Source organism: Ixodes scapularis, unplaced genomic scaffold, assembly GCF_016920785.2.
Source record: "Ixodes scapularis isolate PalLabHiFi unplaced genomic scaffold, ASM1692078v2 PGA_scaffold0__279_contigs__length_252992795, whole genome shotgun sequence".
Taxonomy (NCBI): domain Eukaryota; kingdom Metazoa; phylum Arthropoda; class Arachnida; order Ixodida; family Ixodidae; genus Ixodes; species Ixodes scapularis.
In genome coordinates this window covers 109514678-109532982 of record NW_024609835.1, presented here as the reverse complement: position 1 = coordinate 109532982, position 18305 = coordinate 109514678, and the positions used below count along the sequence as shown (strand labels likewise).

Here is an 18305-nt window from a genome sequence, read left to right as displayed (position 1 = left end):
ATCAATCAATAAACTTTCCCGTCGTCTCCGAATATTACAAAGAGACATGCGTTTCTCACCCAGAAGCTCAGAGGATATTCTGGCCCAGCAGTCCGTCCGTGCCAAGGCGTCTTCCACGTCGAAAACACGGAGCGCCCAAAAACACGACCGCACTCGTCCAATCCCGCCATGTGCTTCACCTCGAAGATGGCGACCGTGGTGGGCGATGGCAGCGAACCTAGCGAGTGACGTCAAGTGAATGTCAACTATAGGAAAAAAAAAATGTTCACTTCATTAAATTAACATTGTATTGATAAGGACCACCTCGTATCAAAATTGATTCAAGTTGAGCTTTTCTCCGGGTCAGTCGAAAGACTGGTGAGTTTTTATCCGGATTCGAACAAAAGGGGGTGAGCTTTTTTCTGGTGAGCTTATCTCCGGTGAGCTTTTCTCCGGGATTCCAGTTCATAAGCTGAAAGGTGGTTTTTCTAACGATGTTTCTACTTTCGCTAAATACTACTTATAATCATTCCCTAACGTTAATAACTACGTAAACTTGCCCCAGTTTCTCCTTCTAGGCAACCTCAACTCGGAACCAAAACAAGCGGCCACGTGGCCTGGTGTCTATCCTACGCCGCCAACGTTAAAAGCGCACATTTTCACTTTTATATGGTGTGAACATTGGTAACCATTGTATGAAATATAAAAAAAAAAAAAAATTCTAACTTATTTCCCCCCCCCCCCCCCCCCATATACGAAATATTTGCGTAGAAGCCGGGCAACACTGTCCATAAATCGAACTTCTTTGAACTTAGGAAGATTCGGCGAGCCGGTCGGACATTGAGTTTCGACGTCAAAATTGAGGCTCGGCAAAAGTTCGCGACACCCCTCGTGGTGTTACATCAATAGGCTCGTTCGATTTACCTGCAGCGGTGAAGAAAAGTATGGCAGTGTACTTCTGGTATGTGCATCAAGACACGACCGGAAGTAAACCGCCCTACACGTTTCTGTACCGGCGCGGGTAAATCGAATGAGCCTAATGTTGGCAAACTTGCAGGTCGAGCAGGCAGCATATATTTTACATCGTCAATCTTGTAATTCAGTGGGAAAAAGTTCTAACGCCCGAATTGCAAACGTGTACCGACATATATGGTGTTTTTCAGTGTTAACAGTGAAGACTAAGTTTGAGAAATAGGCGAGGACCAAAATCCAACAACTTCATGAGAAAAAAAAAATATGTTGACATTTGAGTTACTAGTTCAGCCATTTCTGCTGGTATGTTGAACAAACTTTGAGGTTAAACGGCAACCATAATTCAAATTTACACAAAAGATAATTTTTTTTATTTATATTTCATTTAATCTGAAGGGCCCATAAAGGTATTTAACCACGGTTACGTCACAAAAGGTCACAGTTGGTGCAATTACCTGCACAGATGAGATGATCTCAAATGTTTTCCGATTAGAGCTTATACTTGTTATCAGACAGCTGCACTATGACAGGAGTGCGACGGCAGGGCGGTAAGATGGCCAGCACAATTGAACTTGTGCGAAACTGGAGTAACAAAAGGTTAACAAATCATTTTATTTACAACACACAATACGGAGGTGGGAAACTCATTTCCCTAGATAGATTTATGTAACAGGAGACGCCCACTGGAAGATGTCCTGCCCAATCCTAGCTGGTTCCTGAAAAACAAAACAAAAATAATGCAGCTGTAAAGCTAGTTTGATCGAACGAAGTTGATAAAGCCTAAAAGTAAATAGTTTGATAGTAACTAAACGCGCATTGGATGAAAATAAGCTTGATACTTTGCTCGCTATGAATTACAGTGACACTAGTGCAAGCAAGGATCCAATTGGAGCATTTTCACCAGATATCTTCATTCTCAAACTTCATGTTTCAACTTATTTGCTCTTTTGGGGGTGCAGGGGGAGGGGGGGGAGGGGAAGTTATTTTTCAGGATTAACTGTGACATAAAAAATCCATAAAGAAGGCCATTTAAAGCATCATTATTTGTGTGTCTCACAAGTATCAGAAGGTACCCATAAATTCGAGGAGGATGCACCTCAAAAATAACAAAATTATGAAGGTAACCATTAACTATACTTCGTTTCAGCTTCGGTCCGAGCGCGGCCGATGTTATAAGCCGAAAGGCCAATCAAACAGCGCAAAAAGCGCAGCGTCATGGCGTGCTCTCTGCGCTTGGTAGGAGGAGCGCGCACAGAGAGACGGCGAATACCGGCTGGTCCTATCAACTGCGGAGAGCACGCCATGACGTTGTGCCTCTTTCGCTGTTTGATTGGCCCTTCGGCTCATAACATAGGCCGCGCTCGAACCAAAGCGGAAACGAAGTATAGTAACCAAATCAAAAATATGAGACACCTTTCTGACCTTATTTCTAAAAAATTACTGCTTGGAGTCAGTGTAATTTAACTTTGTTTTATATATTTTAAATATAAATTGGGAGTACACTCAAGTAATAACCTTGAATAACAAAACAATAAACTTACAAAAAATAATCTAGAACAGAATACTGCCTAAATGAAGCTGAATATACATAGAATTTTACATAAAACCAAGGGAAAATACCACTTGACAGTCTCAAATCCCACCGAAGGTGCCCACAATAGCAGAAAAGCTTACTGTAGTGCTGACACTGTGCTACCCAAATTGCAGCTGCTCATAAAATTTTCAGGCACTTTAAAATGTTTGAAATCCTTTGCTGAAGCATACCAGCTGCTCTCCTATAGTTTGAAACATAAACCACGAAATTTCATTTGATAAGATAGGTCTTTTATATAGAAGTTTTCTGAGAATCACAACTTGAGGACTTCTACAACCTATATCATACTTAGTGTACAATGCTGTGGAAGCTGCTCATGCAAGCGCACGACTTCACCTAGTGTATCATTTCCCTGAGAGCATGTGAAAACGAATAGCAAGATTAAGCCGCACGACCACGCCAGCAGCTTTGACAGTGCCGTACGCTGAGCACGAAACGGAGTTGAGTGTAGTCATCTCGTTCTCATATGTTGAAGGTGCGGCACCTTCACGTAGCAAGGTCCACCGGCACTCAGAACTTGAGGTTCCCGATGGAGGGGAGGTCGGGTAGTTTGATGTCTTTGATCTGCTGGGGCAGGTTCATGTTCTTGACGGCCGACACAGCTCTTGCTGGGGCAGCAGACAGACCGGCCTGCACAAACAGGGGGCGACAAAGGGGCCTGTTACAGTTGACTCTTGGTTGCTCGAAGTTGCTTTGTTCGAAGTTTTGGCTAGTCTGAAATGCGAGTGTGGTCGCAGGATTGTGGGAAAAATCGCGCGGAAAAACAATTCACGCAACTGTTTTGTGCGCTCGGAAGTTTGGAAACTCTGGGAGTACGAGAAATCTCTGGGACCATGCCAACCGTGCACCCATGTACACTGCTTTGACCTACTGCCGTGACTGTGCTGGTCGTGCCACAGCGGCCAACAGCACAACACAAGAGAGAGCAATCGGTGCGGCTAAGCGCGGCCTGGCGCACAGGTCCGAGAGGCACAGATGGCTGATAACGCCAGGCCTGAGGAATTCGCAAGTGGTAGCAAGTTGGAAGAAGCCCTCGAGGATGTTTAGTTCAACCAGTATAATAACATCGTTCACTTATGGACAGCGAAATTTAAGAAGTGAGCGGGATTAGTGTGGTGCAACAAAGCGACGACTATGTGCCGAGCATCGCTGATGCGAAATCTCTACTGATGTCGTAGAGCACTTCTTTGGAGAGAAAAGGCCGAGGATGCCTTGAGATGCGTTCGTGATTTGTGCAGTGTGCTTGCCGTGACGCGATTATATCGGTGAAAGCAATTATAAATCAATAGGATTTCTCTCGTAAGAGAGCACTTGTAGCGTCTAAGGTTGTTCCAGACTCTAAGTTAAAACTAGTCTCGAATGGCTGGTAAGAACACTAACTTTTTATTTAGTTAACTGATTGTTACATGGCCAAATTTAGAATAACGATGAAGGCGCAATGTCGGTGTCTGTCCCGGCTGCTAATTCCAAGTCATCTTGCTGCAGCTGCGTGCTTAGTAGGAAAGCAGACTCTTCAAGCGGGATGGTGCACGCACGTGCCTGGTGTATTTAAAAAGCAATGGAAACTTTGTGAATGTTAATATCTACATTGCAGTAAAATTTTTAAAATCATACTAGCTATTATATACCAGTACATGTAAGGTGGAGATGTCCTGACAACCTGCATTAGTTATTCATGTCTGAAGAAAAGATATTTGTGTGTAGCACAAATATTTATAAATCCTCTTGATTAGGTATACCCGGTCATCTCTATAGGTTCAATTTTAGATAGATTTAATTTTTTGCTTGCCATCCCAGTGAATGAAGTGGACTCTCAGAGGCCACAGTCGATAAATACAGTTAGACGAAAATTAGCTTAGAAATGGACAAGTGGAAGCTTGGTAACAATCTTCATGAGCTCAGCTGGGTTCCTGCATGGTGCAGTAGTGAAAGATATAGAGATACTATTGAACATTCAATTCGAGGCCAAAACCACCCTTCACCTCAAACTCAAAATATACTATCCGCACATCCCTAATAGTGGAGAATTGGAGGCAAAAACGAAGGATGACTTTCTTATTGTCCATGTTTTTGCATTGCCAGTCTTCCGCTTGCTGCCCGAGTAAGAACTTTAATGCACCCTGGCACTTCCCACGTGGCTTCAAGTCTTCCTAAATTTGACTGACCTGGAAGTAATTCATGGCACTAAGCAAGTTTCTAATTGGAACCATGTTTATTTATACTAATCATAAAGATAACTAGTAAATTTCAAATGATTAATTTTTAAATTGCAGTGTGTCTCTTTGCAATCCTTGATGTCCCATCATCGCTGGCAGTTTGTTTCCGAAAAGAGTTCCATTTTTTTCTCAACCATTCTATTTGTAGGAATTTTTTTAAGTGTTTGCGGAAATGCCTGGTATACTACTTAGTAATGAAGTAAAACATGCACCCTAAAGCTTTCTGATAGTGAAGTCTTGGTCCAGCATTCCATAAACAGAACTAATCACACCAAACTGAAGCATGGGAGCGAATAATAACATAGAAAAAACTAAACCACAACAGTACTCGGGCATATTTAAGAAATTAAACCAAAGACATAGCTGTAATGGGATAGTACGAAGATGACGAATAGTCGGTTTGAGTTGAGCTAGTTGGTACATGGTCGCTCATGGTGGGGAGACAGCTTGAACAATTATACAAAAACAAAAAGACCAAAATATGTCAAACGCATGCTTAGCATTTGCTTTAGTTAATTTCAATTATGGCTGTCCATATAAAAAAAAACAGCCATTCACACACAATCACTGATGCACTGGATATTTCAAAAGGTTCCAACTGCAGACAATAAACAAAAAAAAAAGGTTGGGGCTCCAATCCACGCTGTGAAGGTGGTTGGTCAGCAAAGCTGTGCTATCACTTGCAACGATTGCCTACTGCACTATGCGAAATGCCGCCGCCGGTCGCAGCACACCGCCGCTGGTCATATTGCCATTTCTCTTTCCTTTGCCACTCCTAGTATTCACGCTGCTCCTCGGGAATCCTAACTATTAGTGGCTTATTCATCGTGGTGCTGCAGCAACAATGAAGTCAGTTGCTATACTCTGTTCCATCTTAAGTTTAAGCGCAGCGGATGTTACGAGCCATCGGAGCCAATCGGAGGCCGTGTGAGTGTCACGTGACCTTAGAGAGGAGGCACAGTGATGCGCAGAAAGCATATCACAGGCCACGTCCCCAGAATGGGACTGCCTAAGATAGCTCGTAGCATCTGCTACGTCTGGACGTAAGGTGAAACGGGGCATAGGCGAGTTCTTCTTTTATATATGAAACGCTAATGAAGTCACTCCCCACGTCACAGGCTGCTGTCGCCACGGCAGTAGGTGCTGTTATCATCCATTATGCGGTTCACACTTCACACGAGGGCTTCGAATAACGTCAACCCTTTTCAAAGCAGCTGCAAACCTAATCTTTATCGGAACGCGTGGGAGGGTGTTCCTATTGGTCACACATGCCTCATCATGCATCATGCGGTTATGATGCTTGCTTTGTGGCTTTCTGTATTGAAACGGATACTGAGCTATATGCTGTATGCCTGATTTCAAAGGAGATATGCTGTTTTGTCTTCATTTGTTCGCTGGGAGTTTTTTTGCTGACAACGATGACACGAAAATTTTTTTGGCTGGTAGAGGTATACAGCTTCGCTGTAAAATTGAATACTGCAGATGGTCATGGGGCTGTTATATCTACCTGACATGAGATGAGAGCTCCCAATCCTGTTTGCAGCAGCTTGACTGAGGTTGTGTTCTATATTAGGTGTTTGCATAGCCTTTGCAGCTTGATGTGCAACTCCCACCATGTGCGGCAACCAGATTGCATCTGTGCATTCAGAAAAAGGTCCGGAGGAGCGGAGACAGACAAGCTTCGTGGATAAGGATGGCGATCAGTTTGCACGTGCTCCTCGAAACACTCCCACATGGCGTGCCATAAACAATGAACAATTTTTCCGTTACATATCTTTTCCGCTACATCTCTTTTTCAGAAACACAATCCCCCCGAGTGAAAATGAGGGCAATAGGGTGAGAAAGGCTACAGTGGGCACCAAACTTAGGCGGAAGACACAAACCGTTTTTCATCTTGCAGCAGCGCTGTTCTGGGGCCCTAATCTGGACACTTGGCGAGAAAGACGGCGAGAAATCCGGCGGCTACGATTGGCCGGCGCCAAGGTCAAGTGCGGCGTCGACCAATCACAGCCGCCAGATTTCTCGCCGACCTTTTCGCCAAGTGTCCAGCTTAGGGCCCCTGGAAGCAGCTGAAACAGCGACTCCGTAACACAGCACGTGAAGGGACAGCCAATGCAGAAGAGGCCACTCGTGCAAGACCAAAATGATGGCTGAACTGGGGACGCTGCAACAAGTTTGCTGAACGGGCAGTCTATGCTTATTGCCACACCATTGTTTCATAGCTCACAAGTGACCGCTGAAATCGTCAATTATTGGATGGTTCATTTGTTTCGTGGTGCTCTTTCAGCTTGTGCTTTGTGCTGCTAAGGAAAGGAAGCTGAAATGCCTACTAAATGGGCCATCTAGTACTGATGCCTTTGGAAGTCATCTATGCACAATCAAGAGAGGGGGCGGTAAAAGACATAGATCTAACAAAATTAATGCAATGTCCCCAGTCCGGCCGGGATTTCGGTTTTGAGCAAGCAGTCTCCCCCGTTTCATTGCTTGCTACATCAGAAAGCTGCAGGTTCAGCTGCAGTCAGGATAGTATTCCCACAAGATCAAATATAGTTAGTTTATTCGATTTAAGTTTGGTGAATACTGTACATGTCTGCAATCTGCTGCACATGACCCTTTAGGCATTTCTGCACTTGTAGTGACACCAAAAAAAAAAAAACTGCAAGATCAATGATTCTTCTCTTCCGTTTTCAAAGAAAACACGCACCAAGGCTGTGAGGCACCTGTACTGAGCTGAACCAAACGCTTTTGAGTGTATCCCAGAAATGGCAGCCGCATCAGCGATTTTCAGTACTACATGTTTTCAAACCTTCTTTTGCAGCTTCGTGCTCAGATCGTCGGGCACAAAGAATATTTGATCTGCTCGTGCCAGCTGGCAAGCAAACCTGCTGCGACAGCTTCGTGTTCTAGCTATAGATGCTGTCAATTTCACAGAAGTTGCCAAAAGACTGGAGCTGAAGCAAGCCCATCTGTGGCAAAATGAAGAATGGGTCACACATTTGCGTATGACTGCATTGCAACAGCTTACAATGAGACAACCTACTGCACCGTCCATTACTATTATTATTATTATTATTATCCAGTAGCCGTGGAACACTTCAAATTTGTGTATATTTTCTTTCTTTGTTACGCATCATTCTTCCACCATGAACTCTAAATATTTTTTACAATATCATAAGTGACCATTTCTTGTAGACAACACATAGATTTGATCTCACAAATACTGCAAAATCTTGCAGGCGCCTCCCTTGGTCTTCCTTCCCCGACAGCCGCAGGTCGGAACGCTCGGCCTGCTTGCCGCGAGTTCAACCCGTTTCGGGAAGCGTAGGGTGTCCGAGGGGGCCATCCCCTTCGCTCTCTCCCTCGGGGGGACCTTTCTTCGTTCCCCTGCTCGGACGCGCTAATGACCAGCAGGCGAGGAGGTTTTGCCTCTTCTTATCCCGCTTTGGGGAAGGGGACTCGCCCGGCGGCCACAACAATGTTTTAACACGTTATCGGCAACTTCTCAGACGCTTTCCCGCCCTCGACCGCTCTCGGAACTGCGTGCCTGGCAGGTAAGGATTGTTTCTTACTTTGCCGGCGGGCATTTTAGATGGGGACATTGGAGTTCTTTTAGGAGAGTGTTCAATAAATGCTCTTGAACACTGTCTTTACTCTGGTACACATGTTTTCTTTTCTGTAATATACGAGAGAAAGACGATGCGATGATCACTGGCACCGATGGAGGTATATATCGAACCAACCCGCGGTAATGTGGCCTAAAAGTCGTCTACATTGCCACGAAGATGTGGGATCGCTATTGGCCAGCGTCTCCCTATCTGAGATTGCCGTTGCTATTGAAAAAATTCTTTGGTCATTCTCTATAAGTTGTTGGCAGCAAAAGCACCACCTTTAGTCTAGCCATACATAGACCAGAAGCATTTCCCAGACCACCCGGAAACACTTCTGGTCTGTGCATCAGTGTTGTAAGTGGTCACAAGCCGCCGCCATAAAGTCGACTGCACTCAACACGGAAATATGTGAACCAATCTTGTGGGAACCACTGGTTTCCCACCCCCGAAAAGGCGTAAGCCGCGGATATTCCGGGCAAAGTCCTCTGGCTTCTAGCCCAGTCACTCCGTATCGTGTCAAGGAGAGTATGCCAACATGCTGGCCTACTCTCTCGAATTCCTCCGCACGTTGCCCGTTTTTGGGGGACCAATGAGATTGTGCAGGAGAGTCGGGCCTGCCCTCCTCCAAAGGGACGGCTGTCTGGTCGAGGAGCGCTGGATTGGACTCCAGGCGACGGGTCGAGTTGCGGCGTGAGCTCGTCCGACCGGCGATGACTCAACGCTAGCAGTTCCCCTAACTCTGACAGTTGGTGTCACCTCCCCCTAGTGGACGTCCGTCTGCCAAGAGCCCTGGCTTGAACTCCTGCAACAACGGGTAGCAACGTGAGCTCAGCCCACCGCCGATGACTCCGTTTGGCTCTTAGGACGGCAGGCGCTGCGGGTGCACTCTGTGTCCAGGGCTCGCTAGACCGCAATGTCTTGTTGGACAGCTCTGTTTCCCAATAAACACTGTTGGATACCGGGATCATCATTGTTGGCATGACGTTGGACAAACCTGGCACGGTAACTGCCCTTGCTGGTAGCAGTCGGCTGCGCGGTGGGACGGGCATCGGGTTTCCCTTTTGAGCACCGGTCCCCAGACGTGAAGGTGTGCATTCTTCCTTTTCGCCACAAAATGGCACCCAACGTGGGGCCATGTCACCTATTGTTGTCGTGGCACCGCTCCGCCGCATCATGCGAAGATGGCGGAGCCTCCTTGGGGAGGCTGGCTTCCTTTGTGTGCTGCCATGATACAAATCCCATCAGTGCCCAGATTTGGGGACCACATCCAAAAGCCAGCCTGTAAACCTCAATGAGTCATGATTCGTTCATTCTCTTTTAGTGTCTTACCACAGGAGACGTTTTGACAACAGATACTGGGAGGGTAGTCTCACCTTTCCTCAAATCCCATAATCGTACCTGTCGCCCCTAGTGATGGGCATTGCTAGCAAGTCACCCTACTACCTGACAGTTGCTGATTTTGCTGCCAAGCCCCACCTAGTTAGAGGGCTGTCGCCTCTGGTGGCGTCCTCAGAGCCTTCTTGCCACGGGAATTGCGTTGCGTTGACCTCCGTGGGCCTCGCAACGAATGTAGTTAGCAGCAAAGAGCTTCTTACGGGTGAGCGGGACAATCTTGATTTGTAAATATGCGCGTTTCCTTGACACTGAGTTGTCGGACTCTCCGGGAGAGTCGGGCGGTGCGTCTGCCATTAACGTCGCCAAGTAGCTCGTAATGCTATTGCGGGCTCCGTGAGCCATAGGCCAAGCATCCGCAGGCGTCCAGAAGCAGTTTTCATTGGGGATGTCGCAAACCACCCTAGGTTCGATTTCGAAAGGTTTCAATATTTGCAAAGCGAACTGAGGTTCGATTTCGAAAAATTTCGATATTTTCGTACCGACCGAGGGTCGATTTCGAAAAATTCTCAACTTTTCACTACAGCGGAGTTTCGAACTTGAAAATTTCGAAGCTTTCACGGTTTCTAAAATTTCGAATTCGAATATTTTTTTTACGTCAGGTTCGAGAAATTCGAAGATTTCGAAATTCTTTCTGCATAAAGTTCGAAAAGTTCGAAGGTTTCGATTCTCCTTTAACGCTAAATTAAAAAAAAAAAAAATCTGAAGATTTTGAATTCCCTTTTAGTCCAAGCTTTCAAAGTTCAAAGTCCGATTTTCAAGTTTTTCCACAGTTTCAGTTTCAAATAATGTTTTCACGACTCACTGGTTTTCACAAAATCAAGTTTAGAAAAGTTCGGGTGTGATATTTAGACTGCGCGAACTTGGTCAGGCAATTAAATGAGACGACGAGTGTCCCGGAAGTGCTAGAATATTTGCCAGTGCAGAATTGTGACCGCCAGCCCCGGGGGGGGGGGGGGGGGGTTCTTTAATCTGCATCACGCAGTAGTGATCACACGAACACACTGTTTTACGAGACTCATCCAGTTCGAAACGGCCAGGGGCGAGCAGGAGGTTGAGGCTCAGAAAAACCTTGAAGCGACCTGGCAAACTAGCTCGCCACCCCTTGCACGCTGGTAGTAATCCGATCCGGTGAAGTTTATAATTGTCCTGGAGGTTTATTTTCTGGGACGGAGCAATCGCCTCGCAAAAAGCCGACACAACTCGAGGTTGAGGAGCGTTCTACCATACAAGTGGCGTCGGAAGAGGAAAAACGAGGGAAAGAGGGTAGCGGGGGGGGGGGGCTTCAGCTTCCTTCTTCCCCTTGCAGGTATTTCAGACTGTTAAAGAAAACAATACGAGGAAAGAGGGCGTGGTCGAGCTTATTTTAATCTGAAATTATTTATGTATATGTATAGCTACTGTCGCTCTTCACTGTATAAAAGATTGCGTAGATGGTCATTGTTAGAAACTCGTTGTCAGAAGGCACTGCTCGTCACATGCTTAGTGGTTCGGAAGTTCAAAGCTGTCTCTTCGACCTAAACACCTGTGCCGATAGTAACAAAAAAAAAAAAAGCGTAAATGCGGGAATAAAAAGCGGGAGAAAAAAAAAACTATCAAGAATTCGTCGGAAGTGTTCTATTCTTGCGTATTCAGAGGTTCAGAACTTCGAAACAAGTTTCTTTTACCAAAATGTGTACAGGCTAAAAGAAACACGTCCCAAAAACGCAAAGCGAAAAAAAATTTTTTTTTTTTTTAATGACGTGCTTAACTTGAACACTATTAGAAATCTTTTCCCATGAGTTAATTTATTCCTCAACGTGAAAAAACAATAAATATATAATTTTGTATTCTGCAGATGGCAATGATATGTACTGTCTGCGGTGTTAATTTAAATGCGATACCTCAAACAACTTAGACGAAAATAAATATCAAGTTTAGGTCATAATTGCATGCAGATATATGTTTGGACATTTCTTCGAAACTCACATTGAATAACAATAATTACATCTTAAGACGGCACTTACCTAGGCTATACATAGATCATTCTTAAAAAAGAATAACATATCTACCATAAACAGCTCCGGCTGCAGCGTGCTTCAAATCTGGCACAAACGATAATCGTCAAAAACCCATCGTCCTTCCTCGCCCCTTCGGGGATTTATTTCTTTAAACCTAAGCATGCCAGAACATTGAAATAAACGACATTGTCTTTCGTAAGATACGCAGCACCGCGTGTAAAAGTTCGAGAAAAAAATATTACGAATGTACCCCACTACTTGAAATCAAATGAAACCGTCCGCCGGTCTTTCGAAGTTCGACGAACGTCGAACCTTTACCCTAAAAGTTCGAGGTTCGTCGAACTTCTGACTTCTCAGAAATCGAAAGTTCTAAACTTTTCGAATTCTCTTGATAAATAAGTTCGGAAGTTCGAAATTCATCGAATTTTTTGGTCAGTCAAGTTCGTAAGTTCGACAAGCATCGAACCTTGCAGCGCAATAAGTTCGAAAGTTCGAAAAAGATCGAATTTTTTAGCGTAATAAGTTTGACGGTTCGAAAGCGTCGACCTTCTTAGCTTAACAAGTTCGAAAATTCGACCTCCGTCGAATTTAACGATATAGACAATTCGAAAAATCGAAATCTTTCGAACCTTTCCAAACGCTTGATTCGATCATCGAAACTTCGATTCGAAAAAAGTTTGCGGCATCCCTAGTTTTCATATTTCGGGCGCGCACACTATACGCCACTTACATTGTGGTTGTCACAAGGTTTTCTTTTCGGGATAGATATGTTTTGCTGACACCTCCGAGCTTCTGCTGATTTCCGAAAGTGACGCTTTTGCGTTATAAGAATGGCACCACGCACTAGAGATGGGGCGGCTTTTTAGCTACCTTGTCCCGTGCACTTAGCTAGGGATGCGCGCAGCTCAAAGACTCTACGGAGTTAGTTGTTTTCGCAGTCCCCGGCCTGGCTCCTGGTGCAGCCACCGCTAGCAGTGGAGAGTCGTGGGCTCAGTTCCCGGCGACTTCAGTTTGCGTACGCAGGGTGCCATCCAATTCTGTTAATAGCACCGTGTGGCCTGCCTTCCAACTTGAGCCTCCCACCCAGCAGTAGGCCCGTTAATGCACGCAGGCAGCCGAGTCCAAATATAATGAGGACCCGGCCAAAACCTGTTCTCCGGGATCATTGCTTCCCCTCGGTGGCAGTGTGTCGACCAAGAACAATCATTTCTCACATTGACCTCGTCGTACTGCGGGTCTGGAAAGGGCGAAGAGATGTTTGCGGGGTGCTGCGTGGGCTCTTCTTTCCGTCGTCCAGGAAGATGTTCGTCCCCCTGTTCCCTGCCATCCCCCACTACGTGCGACGGCGGGGGACATGCCGAGCAGCTGGGCGGGACCTGCCGGATGTGCGTCATTGCTGAAGCTGCCGGGAGTTTGCACACCCGACGACAACCAGGAGCAGCAGACGGGGGAGGCCGACTTCCGGTGAAGTCCAAGATGGCCGTTGCCGTCCTTCTGTCGTCGGGCCTCACTGAGGCCCACAGCTGAACCAGGGTTCCCAATGCGTGCTTGGTCACAGACGTCACCTGATGCCGGCCCCGAGGTGCGCTTTCGACTTCGATGGCCGGTGTTTGACTCACCATCGGTCTCCTGTCCGCCCGGAGTGACCACGGGCGGACATCTACAAGCGTCTCCGTGTCCGTTTCGACGGAGGTCGGCCCACAACGAGTCGATGATAAGCAGTGTGAGCCAAGCAACACCGTCGAACATCCACGTCTGTATGTGAGTGGCGCTTGGTATTTTGTATGCACTACCTGTCGACCCCTTTGATTGTCCGACATCGAGGAACTTTTCTCAACTTCGTTCACGGCACCCGGAGTGCATCGCCCCACCAGTGCGTTGTGAACTCCGGTACGTTGAACATTTACGGCAGCGGTTCCCGGGCTTACCGAGGCCCCCGAGTCAAAATCCTGTATTTGTAAGCGCAACTGGCACCCGTGTTATCAGTGTGCAGGTATTGTATTTTAGGGGTTTGAGATTTGGCACCCCTTTCCCTGAAAAAGGTGCCAAATGTTTTAAGGAGGGGGGATTGTGGGAGCCACTGGTTTCCCTCCACCGAGAAGGCGTAAGCCGCGCATGTTCTGGGCGAAGTCGTTTGGCTTCGAGCCTGGTTACTTCGTATCATGTTGGGGAGAGTATACCAACATGCTAACCTACTCTCTCGCACTTCTCCGCACGTCGCCCATTTTCGGGGGACCATCGAGATTGTGCGGGAGAGTCAAGCCTGCCCTCCTCCGAGTGGACGGCCGCCTGGTCGAGAAGTCCTGGATTGGACTCTGGGCGGCAGGTCGAGTCGCGGTGTAAGCTCGTCCGACTGGCGATGACTCAACGCTAGCGGTTCCCCTGGCTCTGACAGTCGGCGCCCCCCCTCCCAGTGGAGGCCCGTCTGCCAAGAGCCCTGGCCCGAACTCCTACGACGACGGATAGCGGCATGAGCTCTGCCCACCGGCGAAGACTCCGCTCGCAATGACCCCTTTGGCTCTCAGGTCGGCGGGCGCTGCGGGCACTCTGTGTCCAAGACTCGCTTGACTGCAGTGTCGTTGGGGACCCCTGGTACTCAATGAACACTGTTGGATATTGGGATCATCGTTGTTGGCATGGCGTTGGACGACCCGGCGCGGCGACCGCCCTTGCTGGTAGCCGTCGGCTGTGCGGTGGGACGGGCATCGGGTTTCCCTTTTGAGCACCGGTCCCCAGACATAAAGGTACGTAATTCCGTTTTTTTTACAACCTTCGGCCCGAAAAAGCATTATGATATCGGAGAAACCTCTTCGCATCTACATGATCCTCGACAGTGCGTGGCTAATGCAAGACCTGCTGCACCGAAGATGCGGAAGTATGTGAACTTCAAGAAAAGACATTATGTGCTCCTGTACAAGGTCTGCACAGACGCGACCCTCAGCCCTAAAGGCATCTCGCATACCTCCTGCTTCTCTATCTTGCTCTGGTCCTCGATGCGTGTGATGATCTCGGTCATGTTGGTCTCCAGCACCATGCCTCCCATGACAAGCTCGTTGAGGATGTAGTGAACCTGCATGCAAGCCAATTGGGGTTACAAGGTGCCTTCTCTCGTACACAGGCACCATAGCCAGTCGCTGCATGCGAGAGCAAAGCCTCTGCAAAAGAGTGGAAGATATCTATCAGCAAGTTTAAATTGTCAGCTTACTTTGAACGTTGTTGCTATGTGTGCTTCAGAAAGACAGGATACTCCTCTACATTAGGCACTCATTACGAAGGAATAAAGAGCAGATTGTGACCTTTTGTAGCAGGCTCTGTGGCAGGCAAAACATGCAGAGTGCAAGTTTGTCTACTTCTTGCACAGGGGTTGCAATGATGTCAGAACGCCGAGCGCTTATTGGCCGATTGAAAAGAAATAGTGGGTAGACCTCAAGGCATCTAGCATTAAGGTCTACCCACTACCCTTTCAACCAAAGACAATCAGAGCTCAACGTCGTTTTAACATCACCGCAACTCCTGGGCTAGAAGCAGACGACTTTGTTTCCGCATTGGTTTGGAGCAGTCACTGATCCTTCTGGAGCAGATGCCAAGATCTGTTAGCCCATCACTTGAAAATGAAAAAGTGATTGCATCGCTGAATGAGTTCATCTTTAATAATGATTGAGAGTTAGTGTTCGATACTGGGTCTCCGCCAACCACGCTCTACTGTATTTGCAGCTCTTGGATGCTCTATTTGGTAAGCTGCCGTTTGTCGCGACCTTCGGTATTAGCAGAGATGCCAGGAAATTTCAACTCAAGCTTACTTTAACATATTTTTCTATATCAAATTATAGATATTTCAAACTATTTTACGATCCCCTTTGAATTCCATACATCTGGGATCGACTGTACCAATGGAGGTGAACTCTGGTTTCGTGTGCTAGGAATCTCTAAGAATGCGCTTCGACCGTGCACGCAAGGAGTGCAAACTTACACTCCGCAACCTGTGCATATCATGGGAGAGGTGAAAGTGCAGGTCAAGTATGCCAGGAGAGAAGCTCAGCTTCCCCTGCTCGTCACAAATGGGGCCGGAATCAGCATTTGGGGGACAAGACTGGTTCCAACCGTTAGGCTTCATCAGCTTCATGGAGCGTCCATTTCCTTAAACTGCAGCGGGAAGAGCCGTCCAGCTGTAGGTCAGCAGCACACATTAGGGACGAAGGTGGCAACTGTCCACGAGGACTTCTCAAGAGTGTTCAAGCCAGAGCTGGGAAAGAGTGTTGGTCCCCCGGTGTTATTTGAAGTGGAGGACCAAGTCCTACCCAAATTTCACAAGGTACGTCGAGTACCGTTCGCGCTCCTACCGAAAGTGGACGAAACTATTGAGAAGTTGGTAGAACAAGGTATCTGGGTTCCGGTCAAACGCTCTTGTTGGGTGACACCTATCATCCCGATACTAAAGAAAAATGGAAAGATGAGAATTTGCAGTAACTACAAGGGAATACTCAACCAAGTGCTCAAGTGGGAGACTTACACGCTACCAACCCTAGAACAGCTGCAAGCAAGACTGGGAGGTTGTTCAGTGTTTTCCCAGCTTGATCTAGATCAAACTTATCAGCAACCGTCAACGAGGACACTGCCCTGTTGTTGACTGTAACGATGCACAAGGGGCTTCTCAAGGTGACCCGATTACAGTTTGGTATGGCCGTGGCCATTTTCAAGCGTTATGTGAAAGAGCTTTTGAACGGCCTCGAAGGAGTCTTTTGGATGACATTCTCATCGGTGGACAAACGGTAGCTGAACACGACGATCGGCTGCAAAGCGTGCTGCAGCACATCCAGGATGATGGCCTGTTATCTAAGTGCTGACAAGTGCGCTTTCCGAGTCAAGGAAGTGTCGTACCTGGAGTACCGTATCAACAAGGACGGTGTCAATCTTTTGGTTGAAGAGGTGGAGGCCATTAAGAAAGCTCCGGAACCAATGAACAAATAAGAGCTGCAGTCGTTCTTTGGAGCTCTGAACTTTTATGGTAGTTTTATGATAAGGACAAGGTGTAGGCCTGGACAAAGACAGGAGCGGAGGCGTACAAGCGTGCCAAGGGTTTACTAGAAACCTCAACTGTTCCAGCATACTACAATGTGTCGTGTCCCATAGTGCTGACCTGCAACGCCTTTCCGTGCGGGCCAGGAGCCGTACCGAACTAAGTGAAAGAAGACAGCATTGAAAGGCTTGTGGCCTTTGCATCGAGAACTTTGTCGCAGACAGAGCGCAACTACGCACAAATTAACCGAGAGGCTTTGGCCTTGCTCTTTGGCATCAAAAATTCCACAGTATAGTTTTTGGTAGAAAGTTCCAGCTCTTGACGGACCACAAGCTACTTCTAGATTGTTTGCATCAGGCAAGCTTGTACCTGCTGTGATGTCCCCTCAAATGCTGCGCTAAAGTCTGCAACTGTCGGCGTATAGCTATGAGCTGTTGTATGTGCCAGGCTGGAAGCTTTCGCATGCTTATAGCCTCAGCCGTCTCCTACTTCCTATCAAGGACAAGCACAAACCACCATTGGGAGATATTCTTCTGATCAAAGCGTCGCCCAAGGTTCCATTGAATTCAGCCAAGATAATAGCTTTGACCGCGTATTGACCCCCTCCTATGTCGCGTCCACTGCTGGAATTTGCAAGGATGGCCGTCGGGGAAACTGCAGGAAAACTTTTGTTCCTTTGTAGCCAGAGAGAACGAACGGTTGTGTACTGTGGGCTTCTCTGGTGGTAATCCCAGAGCACGCGCAGTCTCAAGTCCTCGACATCCTGCACACCACTCACCCTGGAGTAGCATGGATAAAGGGGCTGGTACGCAGCACAATATTGTAGCCTGGCATTGACCGCCACATGGAACGCAAGGTGGATGAGTGACTATAGACTATATAGACCAAGAGACTATAGGCATGCCTCCAGCAAGGCGCCAGTGCATCCATGGGAGTTCGCCAAGAACCCGTGGTCTCGTTTGCCTATGAATCTGCGATTGACTTTGCGGGTCCTTTGTGAGGAAAGTTTTTTTGTTAGTCGCCGATCTGCATTCCAAGTGGCTGGAATTTTCAATCAGAGAATCAATGTCGACTACAGCAATGCTTGCAGAGCTGCGGGCCATGTTTGCCCGCTATGACATTCCAGAAGTGTTTGCGTCAAACAATGAAGCTGCATTCACGTCTGCAGAAATTGCAGAATTCCCAACGAAGAACCAGACCCGACACATCATCGTAGCACGTTACCACCCGTCCTCAGACAGCCAAGTTGCGCAGATGGTGCAAGAGACAAAGCAAGCGCTACGGAAGCTGTCCAATAGAGACTGGGCAACGATTAGGCAGAAAGATTAATGAGTAGACCTAAAGCTAGCCTTTGTCTCCACTAAACATGCCGAACACATTAAAATGCGGAACGCTAGCGTCCGGCATTTGGCTTTTGCAATCGAATGTGTTCGACGGGTTCGGTAAAGACAAAGGCTAGCTTTAGGTCTACCCATTAATGTTTGCAACCAGAGCTCAGTGTTCCGACAGTCCCGCAGGCTTTCGTCT

General features: G+C 47.1%; 1 protein-coding gene across 2 annotated transcripts in view; it reads right to left on the bottom strand.

The window, feature by feature from the left end:
• Positions 1–1539: 1539 nt before the first annotated feature.
• LOC8027272 (AP-3 complex subunit sigma-2) overlaps positions 1540–18305 on the bottom strand; it is a 33962-nt gene continuing 17196 nt past the window's right edge. For both annotated transcript variants that reach the window (XM_029990669.4, XM_029990668.3), the window contains 3 exons: positions 14724–14831; positions 3030–3175; positions 1540–1667 (listed from right to left, as the gene is read on the bottom strand). In XM_029990669.4, coding sequence (XP_029846529.1) covers positions 3056–3175; positions 14724–14831 — 228 coding nt within the window. In that variant the 3' untranslated portion in view covers positions 1540–1667; positions 3030–3055. The remainder of the gene's footprint in view (positions 1668–3029; positions 3176–14723; positions 14832–18305) is intronic.